The sequence below is a fragment of the Rhinatrema bivittatum genome, chromosome 9, assembly GCF_901001135.1.
Source record: "Rhinatrema bivittatum chromosome 9, aRhiBiv1.1, whole genome shotgun sequence".
Classification (NCBI taxonomy): Eukaryota; Metazoa; Chordata; class Amphibia; order Gymnophiona; family Rhinatrematidae; genus Rhinatrema; species Rhinatrema bivittatum.
The window spans coordinates 170403377-170427028 of record NC_042623.1 but is presented as its reverse complement, the minus strand read 5'-3'; the positions used below and the strand labels follow the sequence as shown (position 1 = coordinate 170427028).

The 23652-nt window shown below is 44.2% G+C and overlaps 1 protein-coding gene across 1 annotated transcript in view; it reads left to right on the top strand.

The window, feature by feature from the left end:
• The window catches only part of RNF168 (ring finger protein 168), a 225542-nt gene that overhangs the window by 159018 nt on the left and 42872 nt on the right, over window positions 1-23652 (top strand). The window contains exon 6 of the mRNA XM_029616843.1: window positions 19281-19368. Coding sequence (XP_029472703.1) covers window positions 19281-19368 — 88 coding nt within the window. The remainder of the gene's footprint in view (window positions 1-19280; window positions 19369-23652) is intronic.

Sequence of the window (23652 nt, the reverse complement as noted above, 5' to 3'; positions counted from 1 at the left end):
TCACCTTGCACTTATCCACATTAAATTTCATCTGCCATTTTGATGCCCAAATTTCCAGTCTCACAACTGAAGCAGATTTGTGATGCAAGACTTGCCTTGGGTAAAGCCATGCTGACTTTGTTCCATTAAACCATGTCTTTCTATATGTTTTGTGATTTTGATATTTAGAACACTTTCCACTATTTTTCCTGGCACTGAAGTCGGGCTAACCGACTTCAGTGCCTTTTTTTTTTACCTTGAAGATCGAGCCCCGCTCTCTTGCGGTGATACCTAAGGGTCCCTCCCCCAGTTGAGAATTCTTGAGGTGATTTTCAATATTCCTCAGAGGTGTGCCTTGGTCTGGTAGCCGGTTCCCGGCGTGGACTTAGACCCCAGTGTGGCTGAAAGGCAGCGGGTACACAACTGAGCACAGTGGTGTGGAGGTAATGCCCTCTCCCCCTACAGCTAGAAACCGTCCTGGCACGTGATCGGTAAGCACAGAGACCAGGTAAGCAGAAAACTTTAAATTAAATTCTCCGGGGCTTGGATTGCCATACCGATTTCGCTTTTCTTCCGACGAGGTAAAAAAAAAAAAAGGTAGCACTGATCGGGTTGAGCAGCCTTGGTTGGGCTAGACCCCGATCCAGTGCAGGGGTCCAGACACGTGGAGACCCTGAGGGGCGCCATCTTACGCACGGGGTCGTCAGCGCCATCTTCCCTTCTCGATTGTCGGACAGCCGATGCGCTCAACTTGGGTGCATCCAATATAGACGCGTGCACAGCTATGCGCATAACCACGCGCACACTGCACGCATAACTACACGCACAACCGCGCTCATATCTACACGCACGCACAGTACTCGTGCGCTTAACTGCTTGCATATGGAAACGCATTACCTGTGTGTCTATATACAAAGGCAATGGCACCGGCATCCAAGAAGTGCAGAAGACATTCTCTTTGCACAGCCTGCCACATCAGAGCCTCACAGCCTGAACAAGAGTCCTGTCTGTGTCGTCATTGCAAGGAAGCCCAAGGGGTACCAAAGCCTGGTCAGTCACGATCTGAGGATGGGTCCGGAACTACTACATACAATAGCACCCCGGACCTATGTAACTCCGAAATGGCATCTCCACAAGAGGGCATTTCAGGGGCTCCTGCACCAACTCCCCCTAGGGCTAACATGGATCCATGGGCCTTCTCCTGGTTAGAATTTTTCCAGGGACTTCAAGCCTTCGTTCAGGCGCAATCAGTCCCGTCTGTGACCCAGGTCCAACCCCAGCCAGGAGCACCTGACCCTCCTGGCCCTGCTCGGGTGCCACGAGTCATGCCTCGCCAAGAATTTTACTGACAGGGACCCGGACACCTCAGACGATGGTGCCTCACTGGAGGAAGGGGAAATCCCTCCAGGACTGGAACCATACAGAACAATGCTTCGCTTCTTCCACAGGGATGAATTAACGGCCCTAGCTTCAAGCTTTAAAGGAGGTCGGGCCTTGGAAGCCTTGTACCCTCCGGAACCAGCGACCGAGGAATGCCTGTGTTTCCCGAAAGTGGATGCCATGGTCTGCGCCATCTTGAAGCGAACAACCATTCCCGTGGAGGGAGGGGTGGCATTGAAGGATACTCAGGATAGACGACTAGAATCCATCCTTAAGCAAGCATTTGATGCAACAGCTATGACACTGCAGATAGCTTCCTGCTGTGTGCTGGTGGCACATTCCTGCTTGCTCCTATCGAGAGAGGCAGATAATTCCGGAAGATATGCAGGTGAAACGATCGAACCTGCTGCAGCCTTCCTGATGGACGCAAGCTCGGACCTGGTGCGTACCTCAGCCAGAGGAGTAGCCTTGGTAGTGGCGGCCAGAAGGCAGTTATGGTTGCGGAACTGGTTGGCAGATGCGACTGAAGTTAGCCAGCAGGTGGGGCGAATCCCTAGTGCCTCGACTACCGGAAGATGGGTAAAAGATCCCAACTCCCCTCCCCCAAAAGAACTAGGGGCAGAGGCTCCCAATGTTTTCGACCCTACAGGAACTCATTTCATGTATCTCGCCCCTCCGGAAGGTCCCAGCCCTTTCAGAACCGACAAACCAAGAGAGGAACAGGCCTGGGCAGGCTCGAACCGTGCTTCCCAATGAGAATGGGCCAACCCATCCACAGGAAGAGGAAATGGTTTGGCTTTCCCTCTTCTACCAACGATGGGTCGAAATCACATCTGACAAATGGGTACTAAAATTTATTCAAGAAGGTTACTCTCTGGAGTTTCGCAGCATCCCTCAGGACAAATTTATGATTTTTTTTTTTTTTTTTTCTATATAGACGTTTGTAGTAGCTTCACACCGGTGTATCACCCTGCCACTCCCACACCAAGAGACTGGCAGTAGAATCCACTCTGGCAAGACTACTCAGTCTGACAGCTATAACTCCGGTACCTAAGCCCCAGAAAAATATGGGACGTTATTCCATCTATTTTATCATTCCCAAGAAAGAAGGATCATTCCGACCCATCTTGGACCTCAAGAACGTCAACCGCCATCTGCGGGTACTACACTTCCACATGGAAACTCTCTGCTTCGTAATAATGGCAGTACAACCAGGAGAGTTCCTAACCTTCCTGGACCTCTTGAAGCCTACCTTCACATCCCAGTCCATCAAGATGACCAGTGTTTTCTACGCTTTGCAATACTGGGAAACCATTACCAGTTCCGAGTGCTACCCATCGGCCTAGCAACTGCCCCTAGAAAATTCTCCAAAATTATGGTGATCATGGCAGCAACACTAAGGAAGGGAAGGGATCTTTGTAAACCCTTACTTGGACGACTGACTGATCAGGGCAAAGTCTTCGGAAGAGAGCCGGCAGGTGACCACAGAGTCAAGACCCTACTGCAGGAACTCAGTTGAGTCGTGAACACTGTCAAAAGCAGTCTGCAGCCCTCTTTCTCTAGAGTACCTGGGGGCCTGTTTTGACACCAAACAGAACAAAGTCTTCCTCCCTCCCCTGAGGAGAAGGAAGCTGATGGAATAATTACGGTGATTGATGACCAATGCATGCCCCAAGGTATGGGACTAACTTCAAGTCCTCGGGCTCATGGCATCAACCCTGGAGGTTGTTCCATGGGCAAGGGCTCACATGCGACCACTCCAGTGCTCCTTCCTGTCACGCTGGAATCCACTGTCCCAGGACTACTCAGTCCACCTCCAACTACCAGCAGAGGTACGTTTTCAACTTCAGTGGGCTACAGGAGGACCACCTAAGTAGAGGAGTAAGCCTATCTCCACTGAACTGGATCGTGCTCACCACGGATGGGAGCCTACAAGGGTGGGGAGCCCACTGTCAGGAACTGACAGCCCAGGGACAATGGAGCAAGGAAGAGGCGGGATGGAACATAAACCACCTGGAAGCTAGTGTGCCTGTGATTCAGCCACAGACTCTGAGGCAAAGTGATTCTAGTAATGTCGGACAACGCTACAACGGTTGCCTACATCAACTGCCAGGGAGGAACCAGGAGCCAACAGGTGTCTCTGGAGATAGACCCTCTCATGGCATGGGCGGAGGTAAACCTACAAGGGATCTTTGCCTCACACATCGCAGGAAAAGAGAACGTCTCAGCAGATTTGCTCAGCAGAGAGAGCCTGGACCCAGGAATGGATGCTGTCGACCACAGCCTTCCAACTGATAGTAAATCACTGGGGCCTCCCAGCCATGGACCTACTGGCCACCTCTCTCAGTGCCCAAGTCCCCAAGTTCTTTAGCCGCAGATGAGAGCCACACTCCCAAGGGTTCGACGCGCTCATCCAGACCTGGCCAGAGGAAGACTTACTGTACGCCTTCCTCCCCTCCCCCCCCCCCCCCCCCCAATGGCCACTACAGGGCAAGATCCATCCACAAGATAGAACACCACAGGGGACTAGTTCTACTAATGGCCCCAGATTGGCCAAGACACCCATGGTATGCAGACATGCAAAGACTCCTTGCGGGGAGCCCTCCTTGCCTACCTCCACACAGGGACCTTCTCCAGTAGGGTCCAATTCTTCACAAAGATCTATCTCGATTCTCTCTTATGGTCTGGCCCTTGAGAGGACTCGCCTGAAGAAGCGCGCTTACTCAAAGGCCGTGATTGACATCCTGCTCCGAGCGTGCAAGTTCTCAACATCTCTGGCATACATACGGATCTGGAGAATTCGAAGCCTGGTGCAAGAACGGTGGGATATTCCCGCGGATGGCCAAGATCCCCATGATTCTGGAGTTTCTACAGGACGGTATGAAGAAGGGGTTGTCAGCCCTCTGGGGATAGGGAAATACCTACAGTACCTGACTGTAATCCACTTTGAAGCGCTAAAAAATGCAAAAAGCGTAATAAAATAAATAAAAATAAAAACCAAGCTGCTGTCGCCCACTGTCGGGCAGCGACGTGTTCCTCCTTACACACTTTATCCAGGTTCTACTGCCTGGATGTTCAGGCCCGAGAAGACGCAGCCTTCGCAAGAGCAGTACTAAGTGGGCCACGGGCAGCCTCCCGCCCTGTCCAGGAGTAGATTTTGTACATCTCACTGGTCCTAAATCCATCTGGCTACACGCTAGGAAATGGAGAAATTACTTACCTGATAAGTTCATTTTCCTTAGTGTAGACAGATGGACTCAGCATCCCGCCCACAGCTGCCCCAGAGAAGGAGGACCTCGGAAAGTGAACCTCAAGATTAAGCAAATGCAGGTAAGCCATTGCCTACCCCTAGTTCAAGACACCCGTTGCTTGTCCGGTGTCTGCGTTAATTGGTTGAGTGCACTGGCGGTCTCCAGTTTTTGAAGTCAGTTGAATCAGTTCAATCAAGATGAATCAGTTTAATCGAGTTATTTAAGCAAATATATATCCACAATGGCTTTTCGAAGAGAATACTGAAGAGCTGAGGTCACTGCAGGGGTATATCTAGGGTGACGTCAGCTTTGAAATCTGACTCTGTCTCCCATCTGCTAGCAGAAGAGCACATAACCCACTGGTCCTGAGTCCATCTGTCTACACTAAAGAAATCGAAATTATCAGGTAAGTAGTTTCTCCAATTAACAAGGGCTCTGGGGGTGATCTGGGAAACTATAGACCGGTGATCTGACTTTAGTGCTGGGAAAAATCATGAACTTAAACAGAACTTAAACAGAACTTAAACAGAACTTAAACAGAACTTAAACAGAACTTAAACAGAACTTAAAAACATGGCTGTTTAAACAAGCCTACAATCTGTGATTCTGTCCCTTCTGTAAAATTATAATATGACATTTATTTATTTATTTAGGTTTTTTACTATACCGGCATTCATGAACAGATCACATCATGTCGGTTTACATTCGAACAGGGGGTGCATGTAACAATAAAATTATAAACTGGTGCATGAGGGTTGCAGTTACAATGAACAAGGTAATAGAAACTGGGAGAAGAAGAAGAGAGCAGTGTAGGGTAACATAAGTTAATTATTTACAAAGCCAGGAGGCTGCATTATTTACAGTGCCAGGAGGTTACATTGTTGGGTGGAACTGGAGGTGGTTACGAGTTGTCTGGGAAGGCTTGCTTAAATAACCAAGTCTTCAATCTTTTCCGGAACGTTGGTAGGCAGGGTTCTTGGCGCAGACTTGAGGGGATGGAGTTCCAGAGTGCGGGCCCTGCGGTTGAGAAGGCCCGGTCTCTTGAAGTTATGTGCCGGGTGGATTTTGTGCTCGGTACCTGGAGGGATCCTCTGTAGGCTTCTCTAGCTAGTCTGTGAGAGACGTGTGGGCTAAATGAATATTGGAAATCCAGGGCAGTAAGGTGATGGATGGACTTGTATATGATGGTGATGGATTTGTAGATGATTCTAAAGTGAATGGAGAGCCAGTGAAGATCTTTTAAGATTGGTGAGATGTGGTCTCTTCTTTTGGAATTTGTGAGAATTCTTGCAGCTGTGTTTTGGACCATCTGAAGGGGTTTGGTGTATGAGGATGGAAGGCCCAGAAGGATGGCATTGCAGTAATCTAATTTTGCGAAGATTATTGCTTGTAGTATGGTTCTGAAGTCCTGAAAATGGAAGAGCGGTTTTATCCTTTTCAACACTTGGAGTTTGTGAAAGCATTCTTTAGTGGTGCGGTTTACAAAAGCTTTCAGGTTCATTTTATTATCGATTGTGACTCCTAGGTCTCTGACTTGTGAAGATAGAGGGATGTTTGATGATTGGCAGGCATAATTGTTGTTTTCTGGTGCAATAAGTATTAGTTTGGTTTTTGAGGAGTTTAGAATGAGATTAAGGCTGGAGAGTAGGTCATTGATTTTTGATCTGCAGGATTCCCAATATTCGAGGATTTTGGCGAGATTCTTTGAGAGGAATTACTATCTGAACATCATCTGCATAGATAAGGTGTTTGAGTTTAAGATCTGTTAGTAGCTGACACAACGGGAGTAGGTATATATTGAACAGGGTGGGTGATAAGGAGGATCCCTGTGGGACTCCTATAGGCGCGTCATGACGGGAGGATTCTTTATTGTGGATTTTCACTTTGTAGCCTCTATTGTTGAGGAAGGTTTTGAGCCATGTTAGGGCAGTACCTGCTATTCCAATGGATGTGAGTTGGTTTATGAGGCTTGCGTGGTTAACGGTATCGAAGGCGGCTGAGAGGTCCAACAGGATCAGAAGGAATGAATGGCCTTTGTCAAGACCCAGGATCAGGTAGTCTGTCAGAAATACCAGGAGGGTTTCTGTGCTGGACGCTTTGCGGAATCCATATTGTGAGGGGAAGAGGATTTTGTTGTCTTCAAGGTAATCTGAGATTTGTGTATTAACTAATTTTTCCATAATCTTTGCTATGAGAGGTAGGTTGGCGATGGGTCGGAGGTTGTTCGGGTCGTTGGGGTCTGAGTTTGGCTTCTTAAGAAGTGGTTTGAGGGAAGCCATCTTAAGGTCATCTGGGTAGAAGCCTTGTGATAAGGAACAGTTGGTGATGTCTGCTAGCGTTTGTGCTATGGTATCTGGGATGGACAATAGAAGTTTGGTGGGAATATGGTCTGCAGGGTGAGAGGAGGGCTTCATTTTGTTCAAGATTGATTGGATCTCTTTGGCTGAGGTGAGCTCGAATGAATCCAGGTGCCAGGTTTTGTTCGTTTGGGGTGAAGAGGTCAGCATAGGAGTGGTGGATTTAGGCAGCTGAGTTACTGGCCTGTTGATTTTATCATAGAAATATTGGGCCAGTTCTTCTGCTTTAGCTTGTGCTTGATTGCTAGGGAGGGTATATAATTTATCTTCCCATTCCAGTCTATCTATTGTATAATAACATTAAACACACTTTGGCGACTGTTTTCTTGCAATATTATTAATATTGTTATTTAGCTATTATCTAATTCTGACCTTGTAAGATCTGTACTGTTAATAATATACCATTAATTTGATACTCCGGTTCCTTACACCCCTGTCAATTGAGTTTAAGTTAATTTATTTAAATTATATTATAATTTAATGTTATCAGCGATGTATCCCTATTTAATTATGTTTGGATTGTAAAGCTTGTTGCTAATTTATGCTCATTGTAAACCGAGGTGATGTTTGCTAACGAACCGCGGTGTATATAAAATCCCTTAAATAAATAAATATACTATTATAAAGAATAAAATCACAGAACATTTAGACAGACATAGTTTAATGGGACATAGCCAACATGGATTTACCCAAGGGAAATCTTGCCTCACAAATCTCCTACATTTTTTTTGAAGGAGTGAATAAACATTTGGAAAGTGAACTGGTAGATGTGTTGTATTTGGATTTTCAGAAGGCATTCGACACAGTCCCGCATGAGAAGCTTCTAAGAAAACTAAAAAGTCATGGGATAGGAAGCAATGTCCTTTTGTGGATTGCAAGCTGGTAAAAAAACAGGAAACAAAGAGTAGGATTAAATGGTCTGTTTTCATAGTGGAAAAAGTAAACAGTGGAGTGCCTCAGGGATCTGTACTTGGACAGGTGCTTTTTAATATATTTATAAATGATCTGGAAAGGAGTATGACGAGATTTGTGGATGACACAAAATTATGCAGAGTAGTTAAATCTCAAGCATATTGGGGTAGATTTTCAAAGGGGTACGCGCGTAGGATACGCACGTACCCCCCGAAAACCTACCCCAAACCCCCCTGCATGCGCCGAGCGCAAGCCCTGGGACGCGCATAAGTCCAGGGGCTTGCATGGAGAGGCGTGTCGGGGGTGTGGCGGTCGTGACCCGGCGTTTCGGGGGCGTGGCGCAGGCGTGGTTTCGGCCCGGGAGTGTTCCGGGGGCGTGGCCGCGCCCTCCGTAACAGCCCCCGGGTTGGGTGATGGCGCGCCAGCAGCCCGCTGGCGCGCACAGATCTACGTCTGCCTCCGGCAGGCGTAAATCCGGCAATAAAGGTAGGGGGGGTTTAGATAGGGCCGGGGGGGGGGGGGGAAGGGAGGGGAAGGAGAGGGGAGGGCGAAAGAAAGTTCCCTCCGAGGCCGTTCCGATTTCGGAGCGGCCTCGGAGGGAACAGAGGCAGGCTGTGCGGCTCGGCGCGCACAGGCTGCCCAAAATTGTCAGCCTTGCGCGCGCCGATCCCGGATTTTAATGGATCCGCGCGGCTACGCATGTATCTATTGAAATCCCGCGTACTCTTGTTCGCGCCTGGTGCGCGAACAAAAGTACGCGTTCGCGCTAAATTATAAAATCTACCCCATTGTGATTAAATTGCAGGAGGACCCTGTGAGACTGGAAGATTGGATTTGTAAATGGCAGATGAAATTTAATGTGGAGAAGTGCAAAGTGATGCATATAAGGAAAAATAACCCTTGCTGTAGTTACACAATGTTAGGTTCTATCTTAGTTACCATCCAGGAAAGAGATCTAGGCGTCATAGTGGATAATACATTGAAATTGTCAGCTCAGTGTGCTGTGGCGATCAAAAAAGCAAACAGAATGTTAGGAATTAAGAAGGGAATAGCAAAATGATGGATGTCATAATGCCTCTGTATTGCTCTGTGGTGAGACCGCATCTTGAATACTTTGTGCAGTTCTGGTCGCCGCATCTCAAAAAATATACAGTTGCACTGGAGAAAGTGCAGAGAAGTGGGACCAAAATAAGTGGCATGGAACAGCTGCCCTATGAGGTAAGGTTAAGAAAGTTAGGGCTGTTCAATTTGGAGAAGAGATGACTGAGGAAGGATATGACAGAGGTCTACAAAATCATGAAAGGACTTGAAAAAGTTAATGTAAATCAGTTATTTACTGTCTCAGATAATAGAAGGACTAGGAGGCACTCCATAAAGTTAGCAAGTAGCTCATTTAAAGCAAATTGAAGAAAACTATTTTTCACTCAATGCATAGTTAAGCTCTGGAATTCATTGCCAATTCAAAAATAGACAATTGTAATGCATTTTTTAGGTCTTCCTGCTTGCACCACCAGACCCCTCCAACTTTTACAAAATTCGGCTGCTAGAATCTTAACAAACACTAAATTATCACAACACATAACCCCAGTCCTAAAAGACCTACATTGGCTCCCCATCACATACCTTTCTCAATATAAAAACGTTATCATTGATCCATAAAACTCTCTACAATGATAAGATGGAATGACACACTGCAGCACTTCATTTTCACACTCCACAAAGAACCACCAGATCAGCCAACAATGGAACCTTGCCAATACCCTCACCCATATCAGCACATCTTAACTTAGTCAGTCAAATAGATCTATCAATAGCAGGTCCACAGCTGTGGAATTCACTTTCTCAAGAGCTTAGAACGGAACCCAACATAAAAATATTTAAAAAGGGTATCAAAACCTGGCTCTTTCAACAGGCTTTCATTTAACAACTGCCAATACAACTTGCCTCCCAATCACATTGCTCACAATTCACCTATCATATTCCAGACGTTTTTGAATTTTGAATTTTATTTACTTTTATAGGATGTTATAATATTTATTTGTATTTTAATACGATGTTTTTTGTTTTTTTATTATTTGGTTATTTAATATGCTTAGTTTTACCTAACTTTTTATTTTATGTTTTATTATTGTTCTTATTGTAAACCGATGTGACATACATTTTGAATGTCTGTATATAAAAACGAATGAATGACTAAATAAATAAAATGTGGTTACAGCAGTTAGTGTAACTGGTTTTAAAAAAGGTTTGGATAAGTTCCTTGAGGAAAAATCCATAAACTGCTATTGATTAATAAGCAATAGTAGCTTGAAATTTATTTAATGTTTGGGTACTTGCCAGGTACTTGTGACTTGGATTGGCCACTGTTGGAAAGAGGATACTGCTGAGCTTGATGGACCCTTGGTCTGACCCAGTATGGTAATTCTTATGTTCTTATGTTATGTTCTTATCTATCACCAATCTCCATGATAGATGTCTTCTGCTTGGGGCATCACATGACATCCGGAGTTGCCGCAGATTTGCAGAAATAACCCGAAAAAGACACCGGTCCTGTTTGGAGTTAATGCAACATCTCTTTGAGCACCACAAGACTAATCCATCAGCATCAGAGGCATCGTCATCAATGTACTTTCGGAACTGCACTGATGGAGGTGGAATCATCGGGATCTTTGGGGGGCCATAGGCTCCTTCATGTGTCGAGGTCAGCAGGGAACCAGAAGACAGGCCATCGCCCAGCTCCTCCTAGTTAAAGAAGGCCTTGGGTTCAACATCTTCGACCTTTGCATCAAGGACAAACCATGCCAGGAATTGAGATAAGCTGAAGAAGCATGGAGAGAGTCTGGTAACTGCTGAGAATCCCCCAAAGCAGTCCCTTGGTAAGGAGAGCTCATCTTCAAGGAATCCCTGGGGCTTACTACAGTCTCCACCGATCCTTGTGTCCTCCATTGATCCTTCGTTCGGTTCCGAATAGGATGTGGTAACTCCTCCTGCCTCCCAGTCTCTATTGGCATTGGTGATCTTTGAGGAGGAGTTAGAGAGATGCATCCATCAGGCCATGGAAAGGTGGTGCTGCCGTTTCTTGAGCCGCTGCTTGGCTTGTTTCAGGCACTCATCAGCACTACACTGACAATGTCTGTGCCCAATCCATCACCAAGACTTGGAGGGGTGTCTGAGTTGGCAGCAGCCATTGGTTATCCCTGACTCCTTGGGAGAGGAAGCTCCCCAAGGGAATGGGAGTCCTCTGGGTCCTGGGCCCAATGGCTAGCTACACCAGTCACCAACCCGCTTTGCCAGGGACAGAGTACCTAGAGGTTCCTCCCCTGCAGACTGCAATGGGTTGGAATCCTCTTGCTCCTGTGGGTGTTGAGGTTCAGACAGATTCAGAAGATTGATCATCGGCAGGCCTCCCTTCTGCTAGACAAAAGGAAGTCTCCATCTGAAGACCTCGTCTTCGCAGGTTTTGTGCAGTTGATAGCAGAAGCCATCCCATTTACGTTACAGATGGAGGAGGAATCCAGGTACAAAACACTGGATATCCTCCAGTATGTGGAGTTTCCTAAGGAGATTGTGGCAGTCCCGGTGCATGAAATTCTCCAGGGTTTACTGTTGAAAATGTGGGAGAACCCCCTCTGTGGGTCTTGTAAACAAGAAGATAGATGTGGTTTATCTTGTCCAGCAGGCTCCCAGATTTGACAGGCGTCAGACACACCAGTCTGTGGTAGTCTAATGTGTTCTCAAAAAGACAAACTGCTCTAGGACCCACTCCTTGTTGCCCCTGGGGAGGCATCCTTGTGCCATGGAGACCCTTGGGAGGAAAGTCTTTAGGAGTGTTATGCTCATTTCCTGCATAGCAGCCTACCAGCTCTTCATGGATCAGTACAATCAGGACATTCTGAAAAAGGGGCAGAGGTAGCCAAACAGCTTCCTCAGAAGCAGTAAGACAACCTCCAGTCATTTGTGATCAAGGGTCTGGAGTGCAGAAAACATGAGGTGTGTTTTGACCTTTGTCTTCAAGGCTGTATCGAGAGTTTCTGCTATTGGCATAGGGGTGTCTAGGCTCACCTGGGTGCAAGCCTCTTATCTGCATCCAGTGGTCTAGGAAAGACTTGCTGGCATGCCATCTACTGGAGAGAATCTCTTTGGAGATCGAGTTAAAGATGTGGTGGCACAAATACATCATTAGATGATGCTCCATTAGTTCTCCAATTCTGCTCCAGACCTGCCCTCTGCCTCCACAGGGTATTCAAGGTCAGGGCATAGTATGCACTTCTTCTGCCCAAGGAGGCACTATCCTCTGTCCCTTCAATCCCGTGCTCAGCAGGCCTCTCGTAGATGCCCTCAGCAGCAGAGAGAGCCTAAGCCCCAGACAGCATCCCAGCTAACCACATCCCAGCTAACAGTGGGATGTGGTTTTGAATGGACTGTGGAGAGCATAGCCAAGATTCCCAGTATCCATGCTGCAGGACTTGCTGGTCAGGGGCAGGCTACAGTTCTGTGCAGATCAGTGGCCCAGTGGATCCTCAACATTGTCCAGAGAGGGTAAGAAGAACATAGGAACATGCCATACTGGGTCAGACCAAGGGTCCATCAAGCCCAGCATCCTGTTTCCAACAGTGGCCAATCCAGGCCATAAGAACCTGGCAAGTACCCAAAACCCAAGTCTATTCCATGTTACTGTGGCTATTTTCTAAGTCAACTTAATTAATAGCTAATTAAACTTATTGGATGTCCTTTCAAATCTCCCTACAGACCTGTCTTGGGATCAACCAGCAAATCAGGAAGTGCTGCTCATATTCCCCAGTCACAGGAAATATCTCAGATTCATAGTGGGGAGCTGGCTCCTCCAGTATCGTGTTATGCTATTTGGATTTATGTCCGCCTCACGTCTATTCACAGAATGTCTGGCTGTGGTGGCAGTACACATTTTTACCAGCTGGATGATTGGTTGGTCAAGAGGACATCTCGGGCAGGAGCTGAGGAGTCCATGCGCATGACCATTCGAGTTTTGGAGTTACTAGGGTTTATCATCAACTACCCCAAGTCTCATCTCAGCTCATCACCTCAATTGGAGTTAATAGGAGCTCTGCTAGACAAGATTCATGTGTGAGCTTTCCTTCTGCAGCAATGGGCCTCCACCCTGATGGTCACAGCAGAAAAGCTCCAAAAGAGTTAGTAGACATCAGCTTGGCTCATGTTAAGGCTATTGGGCCACATGGCCACAATGGAACATGTTACTTCCATGGCACATCTGTTCATAAGAGCTTAATGGACCTTGGTTGCAATGGCTTCAGGCCACCCAGGACCTCTGGGTCTGCATCCATGTGACTCTGTCTTGGTAGCGGGACAATTCCAGTCTGGTTCAGGGAGTTCCCTTCCAAATTCTGCAGATTCATATTGTCGTAACCATGAATGCATCCAACCTATGTTGGGGGACCCATGTCCTGGGCTCTGCACCCAGGGCTTTTGGTCCACCCAGGAATGTCATTTTCATATCAACTTCTTGGAACTCCAGGTGACTTGGTATATTCTGTGGGCTTTCAGAGATCAGCTATCCAGTAAAGTTGTCCTTATCCAGAAAGACAAATAGCGATGTACTACAACAGAGAGATACAGGCTTTTATCTCCTGTATCATGAGGTTGTCCAGCTGTGGTCCTGGGCTATCTCTCAAGGGATGGTGCTCTGAGCTACTTATCTGGCCGGCATGGAGAATGTGTTGGCAGACAGACTGAGTCAGTCTCATGAATAGTTCCTGGTCCAAGGAGTGGCGAATCGGATCTTCTGCCTTTTTGGCACCCAGGAGATGGATATGTTCATGGTTCCTTGGAACAGGAAGGGTCTCCTCTTCTGTTCCACACAGAGGGGACCCAGCAAGCTAGCCTTGAATACAATCTCCCTTCATTGGGGACAGGGTCTTCTGTACGCGTATCCTCCAGTTCCACTGGTAGTGAAGACTCAAGGAGAATGGGGGAACCAGGATCCTCATAGCCCCCCATTAGCCGAGACACATCTGGTTTCCACTCCTATGGGAGATGGCCATTCGGGAACAGATCAAACTGGGGACTTCCCCAGATCTCATTACTCAGGCTCAAGGCAAGTTGCGCCATCCCAGTCTCCAATTCCTCTCGCTCACTGTTTGGATTTTGGGATGCTAACCCTACAACTATTTAACCTTTCTGACGATATGTCTTATGTCGTCTTGGCTTCTAGGAAGCCATCTGCTAGGAAGTCCTATGGACTGAAGAAGAGGTTTTCTGTGTAGGAACACTTGCCGAACTACACTGGCTTCCATTTGAGCAAAGAATACAATATAAGGCACTATGTATAATTCATAAACTAATCAACGATGAAAAAGCAGACTGGTTTAACACCGCACTGCGCGTACATGTCCCGCACAGAAACCTGAGATCTGCTAATAAGGCTCTACTAACTGTCCCCTCTGTTAAATCAGCACGCCTCACGCAAGTAAGGAAAAGAGCACTGTCACTGGCTGGTCCTGTGCTATGGAACACCATGCCACTCGAAATAAGGCTGCAGAGAAATTTGAAAATATTCAAAACTAATCTGAAAACCTGGCTCTTTAAACAAGCTTTTTATAAAGAGAAGAAGAAAACCAGTTGATTGATAAGGATGCACCAAGCAAGCAATTGTTGTTTTTAACCTACAAATGCATATTAATGTTAAATTCAAACCGCATAATAATTTCCTAACAAACAGATAGGCTTAACTTAAACACATAGTTTATGGTACTAAAATGTAACCATACTATGATGGCACATGTTTAATTTGTAATCTATACCACTCATAATTTTCATTATTGTGCCTTTCTGTAAACCATTGTGATGGTTATCTAACTTAATGACGGTATAGAAGAGTTTTTAAATAAAATAAATAGTGTGAGCATGAAGTCCTAGATCCTTTCTCCTGCGCCACACCTTGACTACCTTCTACATCTCTCTGAAGTTGGTCTTAAGACCAACACTATTAGGGAATCCCTTAGTACAATCGATGCATACCATCACCATGTAGAAGATAAGCCAATCTCCATACAGACTTTAGTTGTATATTTTATGCAGGGTCTGTTTCATTTGAAGCCTCCCATCAGACTTCCTGCTATGTCATGGGACCTCAATGTGATTTTGTCCCAGCTGATGAAAACTCCCTTTGAGCCGCTGTGCTCCTGTGACCTGAAATATCTGGCCTGAAAAGTTGTACTTTTGGTGGTGGTTACTTTAGCGCACATGATCAGTGAGCGCCAGGACTTGGTGACTTATCCATTTTACACACAATTTGTCCATGATAGGGTAGTCTTGCATTCACATCATAAGTTCTTTGCTAAGTTGGTGTCTGAATTCCATCTTAACCATCAATTGTCCTTCCAACATTTTTTCCCAGGCCACATGCTCACCAAAGTGAACAAACACTGCACAGTTTGGACTGCAAGAGATCCTTGGCCTTCTGTTTGGAGCGGAGAGAAATCATAGAAAGTTCACTCAGCTTTTTGTTTCCTTTGATCAGAGCAAGCTGAGGACCACAGTAGCCAAACAGACACTCTCCAAGTGGATAACAGATTGCATCTTCTGTTTTGCCTAGGCGGGCTTGAATCTGAAGGGCCAAGTCAGGGCTCACTCTTTCTGGTGCCTTGGCAGCAATGGCTGTCCACTTGCGAACAGTCTCCATGAAGGAGATCTTCAAGGCTGCAATGCGGAGTTCTCACCTCTCATTCACATTGCATTACTGTTTGGACAGGGATGGCTGATGTGACACAGGTATGGCGAGTCTGTCCTCCAGAACTTGTTTGAGGTGTAGAACTCAATTCTGTTCCCACCTAGGGCCCACTTTTGTTTCAGGCTGCCCCCTCTTTAGGGTATACACATATCAAAAAGGCTGGTTGCCAACAAGAATATTGTTGTGCCCATTGTTTCCCTCTTTTTTTTGGGGGGGGGGGGGGGGAGAGGGAGCCGCCTGTAGCTAGGGATCAGCCATGTTTGAGGACTGCCATCCTGCTTGTCCTTGGAGAACGCAGAGTTGCTTTCCTGTAACAGGTGTGCTCAGAATAGCAGGATGTCTGTCCTCACGCTTCCCTCCTACCTCACCATGGAGTTGGGTCTGCACTTCTTTTGTTTAGCTATATTATCAGACTGAAGACACATGGACCACATGGTATGATGTATGCCTTGGGCATGGTCAGTGAGGCTCAAAGTTCTAAAATCTTTGACACAAGTTTTCTGTGATGGGCTCATTTGGATGATGTCACCTATGTGGTGAGGACTGACATTCTGCTGTCCTCAAAGAGCACCTGTTATGGGTAAGCAACTCTGCTTTCATTTTTTCTTATTTTCCTTTTAGACTATCTCAGTTATTGACTTTATGAAAGGATACCACATCTCAAAACCTTATCTAAAAAAAAAAAATTTGATTTATACCAGTAAAAAGCTATCACATGCAAATTTGTATTTCTTTTTAATATACATATCTTTGGAAATTGCTTGAAGTAATTGTGTACCAAGACTGTGTGTTGTGAATTTTTGGGTTAGCATAGTATGTATTTTCATTTTCTTTTCTTTATTTTTCTAGTTAATCTGTTGCATAACTCATATATTTCTTTTACCATTGTCTCTAATCTCTGACCACCCTTTTGAGTCTTTTTTTTTATTTTCCTTTTTGCTCACCATTTCCTCCTTTTATCAAATCCTTTTTCTCTTTCCATTAAGGCTTGCACAGTTCTTTAGCTTTTACTTAATCCCCATGTGTAAGATACAGTGAACTAAAGAGATGCTTCTCGCAGTGTCCTTACCATCACCACATCTGGAATTTGCTCCTGTTTGCAATAAGCCTGATCCTTGCCATTTCTCTTAATATCTAAACACATACTCTTGAACTCATATTTGTACATCAATTCAAGCTTCAGTTTTTCACTACCAAGGCCATTTGTGATCAGCTGTACCTTGTACTACATCACTTCGTACATTCCATCCTAATGGTTTTATTCATCATCCATCTTCACAGTTTTATTGTAAGATTTTATGGCAGGACACACTCTATTTTTCTAGTGCTTGTAAAAAGCATTGAATTGACAGCACAGAAATCCACTATTTGTCCACAAAAGAAAATACAGCATGGGTAGCAATAGTAAAAATTACCCCATATTATCCTGCCAGCATAGCTCAATGTTGTTCTGAAGGAGCCACTTCTGTGAATGAGAGAATAGTTGTCTCCATGCCTGTACGATTTTTGGCCTTTCTAATGATATTGCCATCTGGGGTGCTAATTAGTTAAACTACAATGATATGTGAACTTATATTTAAAGAATCTGGACTAAAACCACCAACTCATTTCGCACAATAACTTTCAAGTGGTAATGACTTGATTCTGTTTTTACTTGGGTTAGACATTAACTAGCCTTTTATGAGCTGAAATGCTCTTTAATCCTATGCCAGTTCAACAAGAAATCCAGTCCCTCACTAAGGAAGTTATGGAATTCGTTACCTCATCACCTGACCGCTCAAGAAAACATAAAATCTTTTAAAGATCTTAAAGCCTGGCTACTCAGCCAAACTCTCTAAGACAACACTCTCAATGACTATAAAGGATAAATCAACAGATCTATCCCTTTGTGTGTCCCTCCATCTGACATACAATCTCCCTGCAATGACTAACTTTCTTTCTGACTACCAGAATCCTTCCCATTTTGTTCTATAGCAGATGTCCCCTACATGATTTGAACTCAGATTTTTTACATATTTTATTGTATATCTTAATCAGTTATATGCTATTGTTCTATACCAGTGTTTACAGTTTTGCTGTTAAATTACTTTAAATGTATCAGGTTGTTGTAACTGTAAACCGGAGTGAAGGCAACTCTGCTATACCTCTGTATATAAAATATGCTAAATAAATAAGGAGCTCATGTTTTAGATTAACCTGTTGGACCTGTATAATATAACAACTGTACATGTTTTGTTTTATACCTTTGCATTTGTGTGAATCCCTTATGTCACAGAGCACTCTTGGTAAACTGATAATGAGAATAAGCATGGATTACTAAGGGAACATGTCAGTTGTGGATACTATATTAATTTGCTGGGGGCTTTCTTGTACCAGATGTTGTAGTTCTTAGGGGTGTAAAATGGAAAGGGTCTAATTTTAAATGTATTAATCTATAGTGGGAATCTGAGGGTAACACTATTGTCATTCTTAGTGTGAAGCCAATATGTCAACAACCTGCTGTGGACGTCGCATCAAACAAAAGAAAATTCAGCCCAGCCAAAGGAACGATGACTGCATCATCAAAGAAAAAGCAAGTAAAGAGCTCAGGCATCACAGATGTACCTCAACTGGAACCTGAAAGTGAGGCTGGAGGACAACAGCAATAGCAGCAGTACCCAACAAGAAAATGACATGCGCCCAAGAAACTTGCATTGTAAAGGATTGTTGCAGCACCCATATTTTGCTGTTTGTGCCTTTTGGGAAAGAAGGAAACTGTAGTACATCAGTACCTGACTGCCTATAAGTTATTTGAACAGCAAGGCAATACTGGAGACTGAAATTTATTTATGCATATGTGCGTATGTCTACCTGTAGGGTCATTTTGGCTGCAGTTAATAAACCACTTGAAAGCCTCTGCCATGACTTTCATTTTTTATATTTAGTTATTGAGCCTAGAGATGCTAGAAAGGTGATTTTGTGTAGTGTTTAAGCAGCATGGCGACATTTTCAACTGAAATTTATATTCTAACTGCAACTTGTTGAAAATTCAAGAGGATATGTGGCCCTCACCCTGACTTCCAGCACAAGCACAGCATGTGTCTTCAGCTACCCAGGCTCATACCAATAAGCTTTCCCTTTCCTCCCTCCTACCTCAGCTATGGGTCTCTTCTTCCTTCATGCTCATTTGTCCCGTTGACTGCCTCTTACCCTGTGGTTGTTTTTCTGGTTCTGCATGGCTTTGCAAGTGTGTATGTTGTTTTTGCAAAGTATGTGCATTCTACTGTGGGGAGCATCCCTTTGCAAGCAGAGCTAGAATAGCACCAAGAGTCAGGGATACCATGCTTGTTTCAGCGTTAGAGAGAGAGATGCTTAGAACTATAGACACTTTGGAACTGAAACATTTTTAAATGATCTTCCTCTTTATTTACAGACTGAATTCTGTATGTTGTGCTTCCACTTGTCCCCTCTTACATGAATGAGGAACAGGAGGGTTTATGTGACAGAGAGTGCAGGAAAACTGAATAGGACCAACACTGGTTGGCTATATTGAAATTTTGCCTATAAAAATAGCATTGTGTTGAAAAACAAATGCTGCTATACATCCTTTGGATCAACTGGTTAATATGAATGTGGTTTCAGAGCCATGGATGGATCCTTAAAAATATAAAGTAGCAAATTTTGTTTGTCTTTAAGGTATTTGTCTCCAGTTATTCATTCCTGCTCATCACCATTGCAGCTTTCTGAAAATAAAAAGGAAGACCAGGAAAGTCCAGCACCAGTGGTAATGTATTGATTTCTAGAAGCTGTTTTTTGGGGACTGATAGAGGGTTTAATTTCTTTGAAATTTATTTTTTCTGTGAATTTTTAAGAAAATAGTTGGGAGAGAGAGAGACCACATTTACTGCTCGTCCCTGTGAGAAAACAAAACCCCAATCTTTCTCTTCATCCATTCAGACCAGTCCAGACGATTGGGTTATGCTCACAAGCCAGCAGATGGAAAAAGACAGATAGGTTCACTGATGTCATTTATTTATTTATTTATTTATTTATAGGTTCTTCTATACAACGGTACGTATAGCAATACATCACCTCGGTTTACAGTGAAACATTAATTTAGCAACAGGCTTTACATGTAACAGTATAAAATAAACAGTAAAACAATTAATAGCAACAGGCTTTACAGAAAAACATGGGTTTCAAATAATATGCATAAATATCGAACAATAGAATATTAATAACCATGTATTTGCAGGAGCAAATAATCTATCTGAGGCAAACCAACGTCTCATTATATATAATAGCCTGAATTGATAAACCATGTGGGGGTGTGGAGTTGCAGATAGTAAATATTATTGTTGAGTATAAGAACTTGGAGAAGGTAAGGAATCATATGGTATTGCTGAAGGTTAGACGAGACTCATAGTGTGAAAGCTTGTTCAAACAACCAAGTTTTAAGGTTTTGTTTGAAAGTTTTGTGACAGGATTCAAGCCGCAGGTCCAACGGCATGTTATTCCAGATTTTTATTCCAGCTATGGAGAATGATTGGTCTCTGGTGGACACATGTTTGATGTGTTTTAGTGGATGGACAGTTAATTTCGCTTGGTGAATGTTTCTAATTGGTCTGTTGGATGTGTGAACAATGAACTGATCAGAGAACCATTGCATCTCTTGGTTGTGAATTGATTTGTGGATGAGTGAGAGAACTTTAAAAGTAATTCTAAATGATACGGGTAGCCAATGTAGGAACATGAGTGCTGGAGTAATATGTTCATGCCATCGAGTATTAGTAATTAACCGAGCAGCGGCATTCTGCAACATTTGATAGTTACGGTTCCTTAGCGATAGTTTTGGTTCCTTGTAAACCGGGGTGATATGTATACTATACAGGAACCCCGGTATATAAATTCTTTAAATAAATAAATAAAATAAATTTGAAGGGGTTGAATTGTGCTTTTAGGGAGACCCAGTAGTAGTGCGTTACAATAGTCAATCCTTGGTAGAATTGTGGCTTGTAACACAGTCCGGAAATCCTGAGGATGTAATAACGGTTTAATTCTTTTCAATGTGTGTAATTTGAAGAAGCCATTCTTGATTGTGGTTGAGATGAAATTATTTAAAGTAAAGTAAGGTGATTATCAATCATGACCCCAAGGCTGCGGACTTGCTTCAGCTTGGTGTGTGGTCTGTTGTTGAGGAAGGATCAGGTTGCAAGTTTGTTGAGGTATTCTTGTGTGGTGTTATGATGAGTAGTTCGGTCTTGTTGGTGTTGATTGCAAGAAAGTTTTCCATAAGTAGATTTTTTATTTCAGTGAGTGCTGATTCCCAGGTTTTCATGGCCTTAGCAAGTGAATCCTTGATTGGTATAATGATCTGTACGTCATCGGCGTATATGAAATGACGGAGATCCAATTTCTTCAGTAGTTTACAGAGTGGAGATAGATAAACATTGAAAAGCGTTGAGGAAAGGGCGGATCCTTGAGGGACACCTTGTGACAGATTTCTCGGTTTTGACGAATGGTGTCCCACTTTGACGCTGTAAGTTCTATCTTTCAGGAATGATTGTATCCAGGATAGGGCAGTGCATGTGATTCCAATTTGTGAAAGAAGAGAGAGGAGTGTGTTGTGGTTCACCGTGTCAAATGCTGCGGAGATATCAAGTAGGGCCAGTATATAAGAGTTACCAGTATCCAGGGATTTTAGAATGGAGTCAGAAAGGGACACTAGTAGTGTTTCAGTGCTATGGTTCTTCCTAAATCCATATTGCAAAGGGAAGAGTAAATGATTTTCCTCTAGATAGTTAGTTGTTTGTTTATAACCTTTTCAAGTATTTTTGATAATAGTGGGAGGTTCGATACTGGTCGATAATTTGCGGGTTCAGAAGGATCCAGGTCTGCTTTTTTAAGGGTAGGCTTAATAATGGCATGTTTGAGTTGTGTGGGAAAGACTCCCTCTGTTATAGATGTGTTAATGATGTTGGCGATCGCCGGGGCTATTCTAGTAGGGATAGCCAGGAGCATTTTTGTTGGCATAATATCCACAGGGTGTAATGCTGGTTTAATTCTTTTTAGAATTGCTTCAATCTCCGATACAGTAGATAATTCAAAATTTGTGAGTGTGGGTGAATCATTTTGGGAGTTTGTTAGTGCTGGAGTTGTTGGCTGATATGGAGATGAAAAGCGAGCCATGATATTTGATATCTTGTCCTGGAAATAGGTGGCTAATTTCTCACATTTATTTTTGGTCTCAATTTCGGGGTCGATGTTCGTTATGGGGGAGATTAGATTAGACACGTATTGAAAAAGGGCACGTGGATTAAACTGGTATTGATGAATTTTAGTTGAGTAATAGTTTTTTTTTGCTTCATCGATTGATTTACGGTACTTGTTGAGTAGGGATTTGAATTTTTGTTGCTGAGTCGAGTCGTGGTTTTTGATCCATCTTTTTTCCATTTTACGAAGCTCATGTTTCATCTTTCTGAGGTCAGTTGTGTACCAAGGTTTCTTGTTTTTCTTCTCAGAGTTGATCTCTTTAGTTATAAGCGGACAAAGACGATTGGCGATGTCACTGGTGATTTGATGCCAGGTCATACATGCTGAGTCGGTGTTTGAGAGATCTAATTTGTTGCTCTCATCCGTTATAGCTTCAATAATGTCTTCCATTTGGCATTTCTTCCTGAATTCAATGGTTTTGTTTTTAGGGTATGTTTGGGGTATATTATTGCTCACGGTACATCTAGTGTCAACTCTGAAGTGGTCCGACCATGGTATGGGAGTGCATTGAGGAGGATCTGATCTTATAAGGGTGTTCGTGAAAATTACATCTAGAGTATGGCCTGCTTTATGAGTTGGGCCTGTAACCTCTTGTTTAAATCCCATTGCATTCAAAGAGGATAGTGTTGCTTCACATGCTGAGGTAAGGGGGGTGCGGTCGAAGTGTAGGTTGAGGTCACCTAGTATAATGGTGGGTATATTAATGTTGATATATTTCGTAATATATTCAGTAAGAGAGGATGGGTTTTTTTTCTAATATGCCCGGGGGAGCATAAATTAAACAGATCTGGAGGCTCTTTGATTTAAAAAGGCCAATTTCCATTTTGTGGGGTGGATGGCATGGTTGTAGTGTGAGTTTAAAAGACTTCTTTGCTGCTAATAGAAGTCCCCCTCCTTTCTTTTTGGATCTTGGTATGGAGAATAAGTCATATGACTCTGTAGGTAGTTGGTTAATTATTGAGACGTCTGTGCTTTTAAGCCATGTCTCTGTAATGGCACAAATGTCAGGAGACTCATCTGTCATGATATCTCCTAGTAGAATGGCTTTTTTTTAGAAGAGATTGTGTGTTCAAAAGGAGTATGGAGAATGTCATTAGACCCATTATTTGTGTCAATGGAGAAGTCATGATGGGAATGAGAGATCTGTAGCATGAATTGACTGTCTTCGATCTCGTAATAGTGGAGGTGAAGTTCGAGTATTTTAGTACTGGGATGTGGGACACAATCATGCTGATGTTTAAATACGTAATTGTACTAGCTGATTGTGTGCTGGGTGGTTGTTAGCTGGTTGAGCGCTGGGTGGTTGTTTGCTGGTTGAGCGCTGGGTGGTTGTTTGCTGGTTGAGCGCTGGGTGGTTGTTTGCTGGTTGAGCGCTGGGTGGTTGTTTGCTGGTTGAGCGCTGGGTGGTTGTTTGCTGGTTGCTGGTTGAGCGTAGGGTGGTTGTTTGCTGGTTGAGAGCTGGGTGGTTGTTTGCTGGTTGAGAGCTGGGTGGTTGTTTGCTGGTTGAGCGCTGGGTGGTTGTTTGCTGGTTGCTGGTTGAGCGTAGTGTGGTTGTTTGCTGGTTGAGCGCTGGGTGGTTGTTTGCTGGTTGAGCGTAGGGTGGTTGTTTGCTGGTTGAGCGCAGGGTGGTTGTTTGCTGGTTGAGCGCTGGGTGGTTGTTTGCTGGTTGAGCGCTGGGTGGTTGTTTGCTGGTTGCTGGTTGAGCGTAGGGTGGTTGTTTGCTGGTTGAGAGCTGGGTGGTTGTTTGCTGGTTGCTGGTTGAGTGCTGGGTGGTTGTTTGCCGGTTGAGAGCTGG